Source organism: Trichoplusia ni, chromosome 4 (assembly GCF_003590095.1).
Source record: "Trichoplusia ni isolate ovarian cell line Hi5 chromosome 4, tn1, whole genome shotgun sequence".
NCBI classification, from domain to species: domain Eukaryota; kingdom Metazoa; phylum Arthropoda; class Insecta; order Lepidoptera; family Noctuidae; genus Trichoplusia; species Trichoplusia ni.
Window position 1 is genome coordinate 19516584 of NC_039481.1, and position 17211 is coordinate 19533794.

At 36.7% G+C, this 17211-nt stretch overlaps 1 protein-coding gene across 1 annotated transcript; it reads right to left on the minus strand.

The window, feature by feature from the left end:
- Window positions 1–614: 614 nt before the first annotated feature.
- On the minus strand, window positions 615–16288 carry LOC113493496 (probable nuclear hormone receptor HR38). Its single transcript, XM_026871499.1, has 4 exons — window positions 15648–16288; window positions 5169–5245; window positions 3409–4834; window positions 615–3162 (listed from the first exon to the last, which is right to left on the minus strand). The coding sequence occupies exons 1-4, from the start codon at window positions 15709–15711 to the stop codon at window positions 2900–2902; spliced, it is 1830 nt and encodes a 609-aa protein (XP_026727300.1). The 5' UTR covers window positions 15712–16288; the 3' UTR covers window positions 615–2899.
- Window positions 16289–17211: the final 923 nt, after the last annotated feature.

Below are 17211 nucleotides of genomic sequence, written 5' to 3' on the forward strand. Positions count from 1 at the left end.
GTATTTGTTAGAAATCACAATAGAGATTACAATGGCCGATGAATGAATGGAAATTGGCTCAAAACGTCACTTTTCGTATCCCTTAAGCATTTTTCCTACACAAAAATTGGAAATTTAGTAAATTTAATAAATTAATAAATTTAATAAATTTGACATTATTCCTATTCTCTTAAGCATTATGCCAACACACTAATTGAAAATTCATTGTATTGACCTTGATTATAACTTCCCATACTAAATTTCCAATTTTTGTGTAGGAAAAATGCTTAAGGGATACGAAAAGTGACGTTTTGAGCCAATTTCCATTCATTCATCGGCCATTGTAGATAGCAGAATTGGGACCCTGATTTAAAACAGATTTCTGCTTAATTGAAAATCTTCATCATATTGTGGACTAGATACTATTTCTATTGGTGCAAGTAGGACAATTCATTTTTAGATAAGATAATATAAGAGATATGATAAAAAGGATATAAGGTAAAGGCAAAGAAAGAAATAAAAGAGACAAATTTCCATTGATGCATTCGCATCGATATTATTTTGACGAAATATTTACAAAGAAAATGTATAACATATTATAACAAAAGCACATATAAGTATTTATCTATGTTGATATTTTTAAGAAATGCAGTTCATTACAAACCTTATAGAAGAAAATATATATTAAGTACTAAACATGTCATTTAGGCTTAAGGTACAGGTACACACACGTATGGAGGGAGAAATTGATAACGTTCATTGCCTGCTTTATTGTTTGCTCTAAAAAAGCTCGAATAAAGCTTTACAAAGTAGGGGAATTAGGTAATACATTACAATATAAGGAACCGAAGGGGATATTAACATAGAATGACTTATTTATAGGATGCATGCACTCTCTGTCCTGATATGATTTTCTGTGAAACGGCGATCAATACAGGAAAATGATTAGGTACATATATTGTATGCATGTCTATACATCTAATAGGTATTCAGGCTTGTAATGTAGGAATGTAATAATCATTTGGAGCTTTATCTTGCTTTGTTCTTGGTCAATATTATTTCGGTGATGACAGGGTAACAATTGATACCTATTTTATGCACAACCGCAGTTATAAATAGGTACGGTTAAGACATTTCTCAAGAATTAAGTAAATAACACATAATTTCCTTGATTACGCTTATAAATCTATAAAATTAATAATTATAAAGGAGCTGTGGCGTTTGAGTAAAAAGTCCAGCATTTATTAATAATTTAGGTTATTACCAATTCTTGTATAAAATTATCAATTTTTATGTGTCTTGAATTTCTTATACACTACGATGTAATAGACGACGAATATCACGAACTCCATTTTAAAAGGACAACATCAACTTTAACAGTCATTCTAATTATAATAATGAATAAATGTTAAATATGAAACATTTATTCATCGAATACATCTAAGAACTTGCGTCCACTCCAAAGCTTCGTCAGATATGAATATTAAATTCTTTTTCCTATCTATGTACCTACCTATATTTAAAAGTAGTTCATTTTATTAAAGGTTGGACAGAGTACCTAGCGTAGCACTAGGTACGTACATAACTTTCGAATAGTTTTATACCTGGAATGCAGGTATCTAGTCTTTTAGAAGATACAAGGCAACTCTCAGCTAAATTGTTTCTGTATCCGTGGGTAGTCACAAGTGAACCCACCGTTGGTCGTAGAACAGACATTTACTTTAAATTCATTGCAGATTTACCACACAGGGACTTAGATAAGTATCACCTATTTGGTCCAGTGAAAAATATTACTAAGTCCTCGTCTTGCGCAAAATTCATTAGATAAAAATATAGACATCTAACCTGATTATATCAGCAGTAATTTCAATATATAAATTTTCCTACGAGCAAAACACATGTTTAGGTACTATATAGCAATTTAATTGTTTATAAACTTGTTACCTGTGACTGCCTATGTGATAAAGAATATCAATACAAGTGCAATCACATTTTTAAATAACACCGTGATATGTTTAAATAATTACTCAATACATATATAATATGTATTATAGTAAGCATATAAAAGGTTCACATAGGAAAAATCTACACTAATTACCTATAAAGGTACTCGTTAAGACACGTTGTATTATAAGGATTTATATTGGGGACATCGATTATGCTGAACTTTTTCTCAAGCCTTAGGTATAATTATGATAACAAATTACATTAGTGTCCTAGCGTCTAAAAATATTACAAAATAATTTAAAACTAAAAGGTAACTTCCAACAATCGGTCGTTGTGACGCTTACAGGATCATCATCATTCAGTGGCGGCGGACGCGTGGCGGCCGCGGCTTCGCAAGCAGCGCTCGCCAGCGCGCGCCAGCTCGCCGCGCGTCGCCAGCCTCTCTCATTCGTACAAAAGGACATTAAATGCCTTATCGTTCTTAAAGTAACTTTACTTATACTAATTATAAAAAACCCGATATTAACGGGCTTATTTTTATAACATTTCTAAGTCTTGTGACTAGATTTTTCCTATCTAAGTAATACATAAGTAAATAACATAGGAATATTTGTACGACAAGATGCCATCGATCACGAGCGGTAACTCAAATGCAGACTACTAAATACACAACATTATTATGATTAAACGAAATCACACCCAAAAGACAAATTCCTAAAAGTTTTCAATAAATTAATCTTAACTTAGAACTTACATGGTAAGATTGTCTCCATTAAGGTACTTAACATTAAATCCATACGAGTAGCACGAACCGATTCCGTGGAGATCGCGTCCTAACTAACGTCCATCTATTCTCTAGAAAAATATTTTTTTATAATCTAAACACTTAAAAAAATAACGGATTCGGCTCTAAGACAGAAAGAGAATGAGTTTAGAAGGCGGGAGTGGTCCTCGGGGGTGGGGCGCGGGGCGTTTAGAAGGGCAGGCTGGAGCGGAACATGTTCTCGATGAGGGGGGGCGCCGGCACCAGGTCTTCCAGCTTGAGATAGAAGATGCGCTGCAGGCCCTGCACGGACAGCGAGCGCAGCTCGGGCAGCGCGCCCAGCACGCGGCTGAAGTGCGGCGCGCCGCCGCCGCCGCCGACGCCTCCCCCGCCCGGCATGTGGGCGCGCAGACATCCTATTATCTTCATTTGCAGCTGCTCAACACGGTGAGGCTCTTTGAGACCATGTCGATCTGTTAATAAAGAAAATAATTGTTATAAAGTATGTGTCATTTCAAAAATCATTTTAAGTTTGGAATGCACCAAATTAGCCACTTGGTTATGGTCTGGAAAGCTCTACAATTCATATCGAATTGTGAAGGTATGTTAATACAAACACGATGGGGAACAATTGTTGATTATTGAAGTCTTATCATTTGCTACACTTGAAGTATTAAGAAGATCAAAGCTAGGTTATTTGAATTGTCTTAAATACACACCTGTGATCAATGTTAATGCGCAGAGACACGCAAATGTAGATATGTCGATATCCATTGAATGAAGAGTGTTACTGAAATCCAGTACGGCGTGCAGCCAGTCTCCAAAGGAGCGCTGGCACTGTCGCTTGTCAAGCACGAATCCATTGCAGAAGGTTAACTTTGTATCTTCTGGTCGCGTGCGGTATGCAAGTCGTAGCACAAATAACTCGAGACGAGCCGACGCAAACAGTTGTTCGCGGTCCTCAGGGCACAAATCTCCATAACCAGGTACTTTATCGGCGAACACCTTGATCATATCGATCGATGTTGTCAAAAGAGTATAAAACTGCTGGATCACTTCTAAATCCGACATTGGTGGCTCCATAGGGTTCGGTTCTCGATACTGAGAATAATCAAGATTAGTGAAATCCGGAGATGTGTCGACGTGGGCTCGCACTAGAGCTGTTATCAATGATATCGGGGGACTCGGAGGAGATTCCTGCGGACATTTCGGTTTCGAAGGAAGACGTCCACGTCTACCTTTTAAGGAATCAGTTCTAACAACCTCTTTGACCATGCCTACAGCGAGGCATTTCTGGAATCTACAAAATTGGCATCTGTTTCGTCTTCTTTTGTCAACAGGGCAGGATTTTTCGGCTAAACATACGTATTTTGAACCTTTTTGTACAGTTCTCTTGAAGAAGCCTTTGCATCCTTCGCATGTTCGTACTCCGTAATGCTGACAAGCTGCGGTATCTCCACATACAGCGCAAAGCTGGCTCGGCGATGACGGCGCTACGCGAGGGCCGGCGCCTTCCGGGGGAGCAACACCGGGCGAGCTGGATGCGGAGCTCGGAGCCGAAGCTTGCATGCAGTGTACTCTGGCGCCGGGAATCTTAGGGCTGTCATTGGAGCTGGTGGACTCTGATCGTTGTACCGGTAGCGAGGCACGTCTTTGCCTTGCACTCTGGTCAGTAGATATGTGCAGATCTACCGTACTCGGAAAAGGAGGGAGAGAATACGAGTCTTGATTTGGTGTAACACCACCCGTATCGAATGTCGGGCTGCACGGCTGCGCCGGTGCATAATAAGTTGATGGTACATAAGGGATTGAAGGTTGATGGTACTGGTAGAGTAGTTGGGTGGACGTATGACCTTGATATGCGCTCACGTTGTAGCAGTCTTCCTCCATCTTTAAACCAAACTCTGCCATTTCTTGTTTGGGGTAGCGAACCGAGTACGTTTCTTCAAAACTAGGCAAAGCCGGGCCAAGGGTTGGCGACGATGCTTCGCTGATAGGAGTAGCTCGTTGAGATTTCGCTTCAGGAGGAACCGGTGCGTGAAATTCGACGTCCGGGAACGGGTCTAAATTTTCTTCTAAGATTTCCGTCGAGTCTTCTTGATATTGCGGCGAAAGTAGATCAGTGAAGGACGAACCGTAGTTGCTCTGTAATAGAAATGACAATCAATAATACGGAGGCGTCGTGGAAGTGGTAGGCGGCGGATGGCCGGCAGGGGCGGCCGTGACGAACCAATGGCGTGCTTATTCAATTGTCTACAAGTATCTATAGGTACTTTATGTTGCCGCCTGTTTGGTATAATCAATGCAGGTGTTCTTATCAATCATTTATTTATATGGGGTTCATTCACGAGCTACGATTTACGTTAAATTAATTTGGTTGATCGTAGTCATTCAAAAAATATTCATATTACATATGCCTACTGGAATATAAAGAGTAATTTTAATAAATGTGTTTAAACATAAGGTTATTTATACTCACGTGTGTCTGCAGCAGTAGCATGCTGGAGGAGTTGGGTGTGAAGGCGCTTGGCGAGCGCGACTCTATGGCGCTCGGCCCTGCAACAACCAGACATTATCACGTCAGTATGGTAATTCGACACAACAAGAATAATTAATTAATTAGTTGCTGTCAATATCTATCCTGCGGCGAAGCTTTCGCAAACCGAAAAAACAACCGTTACGCGAACTTGGAGATACAAGAGCGATGAAAAGCCGATTGTGAATGCGTCGGCAAACCGGTAGACATGTAATTGACGGCACCGTCCTTTGAACTATCACGCTATTCGAGCCATGCATCATTTATATTTACCCTCGGCGAACATACTTTGATTCTTCCTTCAACACAAGCACTCGTTACAAACTAATCAATATCTACCTACTCTTGTTGGGTATTCGAACCCTGATCACTGGTGATCGCTACTCTCCTACGGCTAGCAATGACGGAGCTCGGGAAAGGTCTTTCATTTTATACTGCAGTTTCGTCGACCGAATATTGGCGTTTTGAATACATTGTGTCACGGTGCTTGATTCGCCACGCCCAGAAAATTGAATCCTATGTATACACCTCATCTTAGTCTATTAAAACAACGTCGCAAACAAGGAGCACTATTTACTTTATAACCACCCCTAATGTAACACACTTAAGCTTATATTTGAATAGCAAAGCCGCTACAAAATTTTTGGGGCGAAAAGGCGATGGCTCCCTTGGGAAGTTATGAAATCAGTGGCATTTGCAGTTTCTATTATGTTAAGAACCATTAATTCCAGTCTTATTAAGCTATAAACAAAACAGTAGCTTTTGTTACCGTAAGATTGTTTTGACTGAATAAAAATGAAATTATATTTTAGCCATTGTTATTATTTTTAATAAAAAGCTGTGATCAATCTTGTTTGGTTTCTCTTTATCAGGTCCATTGATGTATCAACAACTCATATGAAATCTACAATAAAAAATATAGCTACTACAAATATTGTAAACTAGCTGTTGCGCGCGACTTCGTCCGCGTGGTTAGAAGATATAAGTTAGAAATTTTTGAACGAAAGCCCTCGAAGATGAATAATTTTCCCTGTTTTTTCCACATTTTCGATTGTATCTTCACTCCTATTATTCGCAGCCTGATGGTATATAGCCTAAAACCTTCCTCGGCGAAGGGTCTATAGAACACAAAAAGAATTTTTCAATTTGAAATGGTAGTTCCTGAGATTAGCGCGTTCAAACAAACAAACAAACGAACTCTTCAGCTTTATATTAAGTATAGAAAACCATGATCACAAGATAGTCCTAAGTAAAGCAGACTACATTAAATTTTCTTCAGAATACCTTTTGTTCATAGGCGCTTTTAAAGCTAACTTAATATTAAACTTTATAACTACTCTATATTCATTTAAAAAACCACTTTAATTTATCAATCCAAAAAAGGAAATGAGGTATTTTGCATTTTTGATTCTACATTATAATGTTTAAGTATTACGAGGTTGAAGTAAATCGTGTGGGATGAGCTCATTTGCTTACTATTGGCTATCAGTGCTTTTATACAAACAAGACTGTTATGATATCCATATTTATAATTTAGTTACTAATCAACAGTTTCATTTTGATTTATTTTAATTTAATGGTTTTTTTAAACATGTAACGATCTGAGGGCACGGCAGTGCCCCTGCCAAGTCTCGAGCAAAACGGGCACGGCCGTACCATCTTTTCTCGAAGCGATTCGCGGCTGTTTCGCCCCCCCTGTATCTTCGACGTGGACAAAGCTAGGAGTTTAGCTTTTCGGGGAATAATAGTAGGCATTAGAACAAGCTTAAGTTCGAAATTACATGCCAATTGAATTAATGGTTTAGGAGTTACGGTCGATCAAAGTTACACCATTTTGTCACTCACTGACTCACTGACAGATCATCAAAAATCTAAGGTACTTCTAGCAGACTTAGAAACTTCAAATTTTGCACCAAGATAGGTCCTTAGCCACATATAAAGGAAAAATTATAAAAACATTAAAAAATAATATGCCATAGAAAACAATTTTATATTTGCGGTTTGGCAAGAACATTATGTATGGATTTTGACTGCATTGTTAACTTTGTTCGTTGTTTAAGTACCTATTCAATTGGATGAATACATACATAGAATAGAAAAGAATAATATAAATGTAATACACAGACTATCATTAATACAAATTAATACATAAAATTCATAATTCATTAAATTAATAAAGCTAAAACTCCATTGTATTGCGATAAATATTGTATGCGCGCTCGATAGATGGCGTTGTACGTGTCTGAATCGCGCTATGGTTTCGTTACAAAGCGCAGTCTAAGTAGTACTTCAGAATAATTCGATAATTTTCATTTGATAGCGCCACCTGTATATGAAAAACCATTTCGAAACTAAAAAATATTGTAGTGATAATTGATATTCGGAGAACTTTACGTGTTATTTAGTTTAGTTTAGCTATAGTTTGTAAGTTAGTAGATATATATATGCATATATATATAAGTTTAAGCTTGTTTACATTAGAAGTAACGAAGTCTCAGAGAAGAAACAAAAGAGATAGAGATAGAGAATGGGTTCTAAGCAAAGCAGTAGCTGAAGTCCTAGAAATTATGACACCTAAAAAAAAAGAAAGAAATACACTTACAAAAAATAAATGAGATCCCACCAAAAACATTAAATGTAAAAAAATGCCAAGTCTCTCGATGCAGTCTTTCCATCGTAAAAAGTTTTGAGATCTCATAGAAGCCAAGTCCTATTCAAAATATTTTGTAGTTATAAATCAACATTTAGTAATTGTATCAATAGTTTTCTTTATATTATAATTATAGTGACTTGGCAATGAGCACAAATTAAAAGCTGCTTGATGCCTGGAATTATGTGCAAATGTTACTGACGAGACCAGTGATCAGATTATTTGTTATGTGTGAATCATGATGGTCACTACCGACTACATGCTCCAATACAATAATTAAGAATACCTTACGGGCCATCGCTTTATGAAAGTAAATGAATCGAGAGTACACTAAGACTGACTGCCGTTGCCGAAATTCGGTTGGGACGACACGGATAAACCAAAAGAAAATTAATTTTGTGATATTAATGTTTACGCATGCGGTGTGTGTAACTTTCAACTCCTACAAATATGCCGTTTTATTTGTTTCTTCTTGTGCTCATTGCCAAGTCACTATAATTATAATATAAAGAAAACTATTGATACAATTACTAAATGTTGATTTATAACTACAAAATATTTTGAATAGGACTTGGCTTCTATGAGATCTCAAAACTTTTTACGATGGAAAGACTGCATCGAGAGACTTGGCATTTTTTTACATTTAATGTTTTTGGTGGGATTTATTTTACACCAATCAAGACATTTAAATTTGCTAAGTGGCTCTCTTCAGACAAGGAGCTTTTTTAATCATGGTAGATGCCTCAATCAATTTATTAACAAGTGGAATTATCGAATGAAATCAAATATGATTTATTTTCTCATTATCACAACACAAAATATAATTTAATTTAAGATTTCTCGTCTAAAATAAGAAAGGAAAACATTTTAAAATTTTCAATTACATACAGAAAAGTAATATCATTTGAAGCCTTTAAAAACTACAGACAGCTCTATCGGGCACCACTTTGAGAAAATGTTTCAAAAACTAAAAGTACGAGTATATATGAAAATAAAAAAAATGAAAATAACAGAGGATATGAAAACTTAGCCAACCAATGCCTTAAATTTGTAAATTAAAACAGATCGAATGTAGAGTCGGTTAACCAAAGATTTATTACTATTCTAAGTATTTAAATATAATAAAGGAGAGAAAAGAGTTCCTAAGTTTTATTACACTTTTACTAGGAAAATAGCCTAGCCAAAATAAATATGATATCAAATATAAATTATCTGTAACGAATTCGAAATCGCTTTGAAGTAAGAAGTTAAAGCCCAACTTAACACCTATGCATGATTAATTGATACTCTGAGTTTCAGATTGTATTTTTTTCTGTTTTAAATAATTACATTTCGTCTGGAAAATTATTTTAATAGATGAGTACCTTCCGTACACTACCTTTTCGCATCGCTCATACATGAGTCCGGCCATCGTTATTTGTAGACTTCAAAATACTAACTATTGACTATAAAGTATATTAACGAGGATATTTCAATAAAGACCGTTATGAATACAATTATAAGTATTCATTAATAAAAAAGCTGAAATTCGATTTACTACAAATTCTAGAAATGCTAATGCTTCATAGATATACTTTCTAGAAACCGATACCACAAGAAAAAGTACTGAAATGTAGAGTTTGCGTCAGTATAAGGCCTAGTTCTATTAACAAAAAGTTCCCGAAGCTTTTCAAATATAGAGTAAGGAGAAGAAAATTATTCTGTAAGCATACAATGTGTGTCAGCCAATCCGTCAATTTAAGACTGTTCATATAAATCTTAGGTGTTTGTTATTAAAAAATAATCTTTAAGAAATTAATAGTGAATCCTTAAAACATTTCGCTTTAAACTTCCCCTAAAATTTTTGTAGAGCTGATGATACTTTAATGCCACTTTCTAATAACTTCTGTTTTAATAAATGGGAACAAATACCTCATTTCCATGAACGAAGAGGAACAAAAACGATTTAAAAAATACATTTCGAACATACTTTTCGAAATATCATTAAAAAAAGACGATAAAATGTGTTATTTCATCCATCATATAAGTTTAAAACAATTCTTTGTTTAACATGAATGTTCCAGCCCTAATAAAATAAATGTAAACTTATGCCTGGCGAAAAATATAGGTGACAAATGTATTAAAATATTCAGACCGGTTCTAATAAAAATATATTATTTTAATGTGTCTGCGATTTATGCAGATAACGTAATACATATTTATTTTAGTAGATACCAGACTTAAAATTACATATAAAGACATGCGGAACTCCACCAGAGCTCTTATTTAAATAGGTATATTTGTATATTAGGATAATTAGCCACAACTAGGTATCTATAAAAGTAGACGCTATGTGACATTTATTACTATTTTATGTATCTATCTACTGGATTGCAACAAATAAATTAATTAGAAGTTACTCTAGTTAAGTGAGTCTATCATACAAAGCATAGAATCCAAGGTTCCATTGTAGAGTTAGCTTCATATGTACATCCGACGTTAGCTCTACGTTGGAATGTACATAACACAGTTCTGTGCCCTCTGTTAAGCTTTACTCGAATTACAATATCAAGATAGGCGAACGATAACCCGCACTGGAAAGTGACTTCCTTGTTGCATCGCGAACTATCCGATAGATGGCGCTGGACAGCGTAGAGTCGTGATATTGATCATAACTTGGTCCGCGTCACGCTACGTCACACGCTATCGATTCATAAGTCGACTGTACTCATCATACGTATGTGCGTTATCTAAAGCTTTTATGAGCTTTCTCATTATGTGACGTTTTTGCGATTTGCCGTTTGCGTAATTGACCCGCGCAAACACATCAGTGACGAAAGTTTGTACAAGATTAGGTTGATGTTTTGCAAAATAGAGTTTTTTTGTTGTCGGCCTTTTACGTCGATTATTACATAGGTGAATTATTATCAGATATGATTTTCGAACTTTTAACTACGTAATACAGATAAACTGTTATCTCTATGTGCAAAAGATATATCATATGTAGGTATTATAGGGTATATAGGTTTATTCCAATTGCATTGGGATCAGGCAAAAACCTCTACAGAAATGAAAACTATAGAACACGCACCACACAGTAACGGCGTAAAAGAAAACAATTCTGCGTTACTTTTTCAGGAAGCGTCTTGATCTTCAGTTCTTTCTGAAAGCATGTTCAGAGCAATTTCAACCAATATTTAATAGAATATTATCATTGCACGTGTACAACCTATTACGTCACACTTCCTAATTACTAAAGCTCGTGTTAGAAGCTGACCGAAGAGAACTGAGACTGTACATATATACAGTCTAGATAATTAAAGTTTCAGATCTACGTAACAGTGTCTGGTTTAGAGGCAAGTTATTGTCGTCACGTACATTACTAGCTATACCTAGTAAACGTGGTTTCGGTGAAATTATCAGCTGTTGTGGCTGCGTGGGCGGGCGAAGCTTACGCGTGACGTCAGGGGCGCTGACGTCACGCACCACCCCGCGCCGCTACCTCTACACGTCTGCAGGTAAAACCTTATGGAGTATTCCGCCCCTATTTCGAGTATAATTTTATTAATCATACCGTTGTTAAGTACTAAAAAAGCTCAGTATTCTAGGTTCTTATAGAGAGTATAATGGAATTTTATTAAATTAAATTTTATTCCAAGATATTTAATGTTACAGCGACATACAGGTTTACGATATATTTAAAAATTAGAGCCTTGTTAAGTTTCAGGAAGGTGACTTTTCTACATTCGTTTTTTACTTGCATCCTCAGCTGTTTCTGCATGGTAAGAAAGCTTTCCTTCCTTTCCTTCGAAGCTTTCCTTCGACGGCAATTTATTATTACGTCTGCCTGTTTCATGGTCGCAATAATAATAATGACTTTTCTATATAGTCTATAACTTATCAGCTGGTCTGTTAGCTATACCAAAAGGAGCGGCTGATTATCATGGACTATTTTAATTTAGTTTTGCAAAATAACGTTTTTGTGACACCAGAGATATGTGTTATTAAGACAACTAGAAGAATTTAAATAACTTAGCTATTGCCACGCTTATACTCCTTAACAAGACTATTTTTATTTGGTAATACATAAAGCAGTTGGTAATTATTTATTTTTATTTTTTAAAATTTACTTTTGGTTTTCCGATAGTGGAAAAAAATTATAATACAAATATTTTATATTAATTCCTACAAATTTGGTTATAACAACTATTTTTTTTCATTATTAGCCGTATGACTCAGGAGAAGAAGCGTGAAAATCTTCAATTGAGATTTTCCACGCGCTGTGTCGGACTTTCATAAATCCTAAGCCGCGTTAGACAAACTATCAATATCAGATTTTCTCTTTACGGAATTTAATTTCTCCAGAATTTAGGCAAAAAATCGATATATATAGAACTTAAATGTATTTGTCTACAAGACAACGTTTTTTTCTCTCAATGTCGGGCAATAATTGCAGAAGATTCCGCGTAACAATTTTTCACTTGGATCTTTTCCCCTTGATTCATTGGAATAAAAATAACATATACATATGTGTATAACGATATTATTTACATATTATACTGACTAATATACCTCGAATATTTTTCGCTAATAAGGATACGAAATCAAAATTTTAAGTTGTACATTCTTAAAGAATACTTACAGCTTATTAATCGTTTGTATAAAACGTTCAAGGATTTACGAAGTTTAATACTTCCTTTAAACTGTCCGACGGGAAATAAATATTTTAATTTAAATGACACTAAACGATTACTAAAAATTAGTTTTGTGGCCTGTTGAGGTTTATGTTGTGTTTTTATTACTACCCGATAGATGTCATATTATTTGTCTCATCGTCGTTTGGTTTTATTTAAACCAAACGAACTGCAAAAAATGTTTACGAATCCTAATTTTTAAGTGATTATTTTACAGTTGTATCTATATAAATTATGGCTACATTTATGATGTTATGAATGGCGACTGTAATCTCGAGTTATAACAAACTAGCTGTTGCCCGCGACTTCGTCCCCGTGGATAGAAGATATAAGTTATGATTTATACCTGCCCTATTTTTTCACATTTTCCTTTGTATCTTCGCTCCTATTAGTCGCAGCTTGATGGTTTATAGCCTAAAGCCTTTCTCGATGAATGGTCTATTCAACACAAAAAGAATTTTACAATTTGGACCAGTAGTTCCTGAGATTAGCGCGTTCAAACCAACAAACAAACAAACTCTTCAGCTTTATATATTAGTAAGTATAAAAGTATAAATATATTGAACTATTAAGACACTATGATTGCATATTTTGATCACAAGCGTGAATACGACTGACCTCCTGATACAATTATAGCTCATACAGAACAGTTTATCAACAAATTACAAATTGCTTCATATATTTTAAACCTCGTGTTCGTCTGTGGCCATTTAAAACTTATTGGCCTAACACAAAAACGCACATAAGTATTGAATAAAAGAGTAGTTGTACAACAGTCAATCGTGACAAGTCTAATATTTACCAAACGAGTTAATATTTTGTGATGCTAATTTTTTTTTCTGGCGACTACTCGTGCTTTAATATTTGTTGTTTTCACGAAAAGCGAGTCTAAGTTAGGAGGAAGTCGGTAGTCCGCCGGCAAGCCAGCAAGGGCGTCCTTGAAGCAGAGCGCGCGGTCGATGCGTGACGTCACGCGGCCATGACGTCACGGGCGTCGGTCGATGCAGAGGCCGAGGCCGCGGGCCCACCGCTCCACCTGACACTGCCGACCACCCCACACCGCCGCTTCAGACACCACCCTCTTATTTTTAGACATCGTGACGCAATCTCACTCGCGCTTTTAACCGAAAGCATTAGCAGACTGAAAGTCGACTTAGGGAAACGAGCCATAGTTAGAAACTAATGATACCTCGTAGCATTCCTTCAACATATTTATTTGTCCAAACTTTTAGGCCAGTTTTATTATCTATTGTAATAAAGACATTAAGGAGATAGTATCAACAATAACTTAGACATATTTCCATAGGAAGTTGTCTCCCGCTGTGCGGATGGCAGGGGGCTAGTCACAGTATTCTTTTAGTGAAAGCGAGGGGTATGTCACCCGGGGGTGAGACCGGCGAGAGTGACGCGCTCCGGGTCGGGCTCGTGTGACGTCACTACAGCTGGCGACTGATAGCAAACTTATCAATACGGCGTTGAGGGTAAGTGTGTCGCGCGTCATTATTTCATTGAAAAAACTTATTGTTTGACAGTTGTATGAAGCTTTATAAGATATAGTCTGATAATATTTTATTCAATTATATTACAAACCTATTTAAAATATAACTCCGCACTGTCCGAAAACGTTATCGTTTTATTTATAGAGCCGCTTTTGTCAAATATTAAGCACGCGCTTATGAAAACAAAAAGTGAAAGTTTGTTATTCTATTTTAGCATCAATTTGGATAATTCACAGTTTGGATTTGACGTTAGAATTGGTTTTGTGAGTGTATAAGGAAAACTGTTGGATTTAGATAGCGCGTCGAAAATTCAAGGTATTCAGGTTGTTGTTGGATGTGTCTACAATTCTACACTGTCTATATGGTATATCGTACAATAGTAGGTATCTGTTGTGCGTCGGTAATTTGCTCAGGCTCGCATCTCGGCAGGTGCAACGTCTGCCGGTTGCGACAACCGATTGAGCAAGTGGCAGCAGGCAGTCCGGCTGAGGCCATCGGTCCGGACCCGATCGCGACATAAACATCTCACATTATACTCGAAGTTACCTAACGCCTCCACTTAAACAAATCCGATTATAATTTATCAAACTACTTAATAACACTTTTCCAGCGCCGAACATAATGATCCTCTTCATTTACTCGAGGACTTTAACTTGCACACATTTAGCAATAACTTTAATTGAATTTTAATTTATGTTTGTAAACTGTGTGTCATCTTAAACCGGCCTTACCGGTGTCGAAAGATATTTCACCATGAGACACTTGTATCACCTGAATTCTAATAATTATTGACTGTCAGATACATAAGATTTGATTAGTTAAATTTTAATGACTTTGAGAATCTATAACTAGTATAAATATTCTGTTGGCGGGTTAAGAACCGGTAATCAGTATTATTTGTCGAACTAAGTTTTATTGCTGCTAATATAAGACAAGTTTACACTATATTTTCGTTGACACCTTCCTTATTTTTTAGATCTTAATAATTACTGTAGGATTTAATAAAAAATGTTAAACTTAATTATTTTTCTGACCGGCTTCTTTTTACGTGGGTTTATATTATTTTATTATTAATTATTTCTGAATAAAATTGCTTTCATGCATTGGCATTGTTTCATTTAAAATTATTCCAAGATTAAAGTATACAGTTTAATAAACTGCATTCAACGACACTACAAAATCAATTATATATTTACACCGCTTTAAGAATTGAAGCACAAGATTCCGGAACTTCAAGTAATATTTGTTAATTATCTATAGTAAATGAATTAAAATATTAAGATCTCGGCGCCCGAGGTTTTATCATGTTTCGTTTTCACAACAAAGTAATCAGCGCCGGTCTACGAAGGCTACAAAGCTTTTGAAGATTTTTTTTTAACTTTTTTTTCCATAAATCGATATAGTATATGCACCTTCTGTAGACTAGGACGATTTCAAAAGCTCACAAAAGTTTTCATCTTAGACTTAGTTTTCTTTGACACAAGTTTCGGAATAGGCAAAAAAAGCATTGGGTTAACAATCAGGAAAAACTTAATAAAAATTCTTAAATGAAATAAAGAATGTAAAAAATAAAATAAAAAAACAAAAAGGGGGTACGTACGTGTGTTTTGGAATTGTCTAAAGCCGCAGTGTTGGCTGGAGGGCGTCAGCAACACACCTCGCATGCTAGCCGAGGGCCATCATCACGACAGTTCCACACAGTCTACTAAACCCAGAGGTTCTACACAACGAAAGCGAAAATAAACACAGAAGTGGATGTCGGATCGTCGTGCGGGCGCTGACCTGGCGCAGGCTTCGCGGGGTCCAGCGAGGAGGCGCGCGGCTCCAGGGTCAGACCGAGGCACGCGCCGGACAGTCCCAGCTCGCTCAGCAGGATCCTCATGCGGCCGAGCACATTCCACTCACTGCACGCGCACTCACTCACTCAGTCAGTCGTTGCGGAGGGGCAGATCGCGAGAGGGCGCGCGGAGGTACGCGCTGGCGAACGGACGGTGCGTTACTGAGGCCGCCGCCGCCGAGGCTGGTGGCTATATCGCGCCGTCTGACGTCACGACGGCGACGTCACGGATGCGACGTCATTAACGGTACCTCCCACGGCCCGCCCGCCGCCGCCTCGCCGCGCCGCCCGCCCGAGCCTGCGCTAACGGCACCGCTAGTACGGGCCGGAGCTTTCATACGCCCGCGCCGCCCGCGCCCGACCGCTACTTCGTTCCTGCCTCACTCAGTGCGAGCTTTCCACGGCCAAACTCGCGCCTCCACTTGCTTAACGTCTACGATTACTATGGCGAATATACGACGATATACGGCGTATATAGTCATTCGACAAATACTATATTATCACGGGGAAAAATATTTACAATACGATGTATCGTAGATGACGTATTACCTCTCTAGACGTTTCAGGATAATACGGGTTCCGAGGGAGCTAAATATAGATTTTCAGCACTTAATGATTTCCTCGTGTTGTACGCCAAAGTTAATGAAATTGGTTTTGAAAATAAGATTTAGCTTCAAGGCTCCAAAAAATGTATCGTAAGTTTTGCCGTATTGTTTTATTGTCGATGAGTTAGTCGGTTGGTTTTTGGAAATGCGACTGTGCTTGTTGCAAATAGCAAAGTTGCATATATCAGCTCGCCATGATAAATAATTATTATAAACCATAGAATAAGGAACGATAAGTGTAGACAACTTTTGTAAAAGCTTACGTCAAAGTTTTAGAATGTAACGATTCGTTTAAAAAAATTAACAACCATCATATGCAATTATATTTTTGTTTTACAACTAAATTTATTGCATTGCAAATAATTAATATGTAGTAACTATGCATAAATGATTTACGACCTATTACATTTTATCTGACAAAAATAGAGGTTGAAATACTGAAATGCTTTGATTTATATTTCTGTGATATTTTAAAAGTATTAAATCTTTACATATTGTGATGTTTTTGAAACATCTCTTTTTACTTTGCGTATAAATATTATTGGCGTCGAGTTAGTGTGTAACCTCCTTACTGTTAAGAAGGCGTTAACGTTAATACTACGATAATGATTGTGGTATCAGAACGAAATTATTTCGGCAATGATTTTCATTGCTGTATATTACACGGTGAACACTCAGCCAAGGCCTTACGATCCGGTATGATAATTATTTTCACATTTATC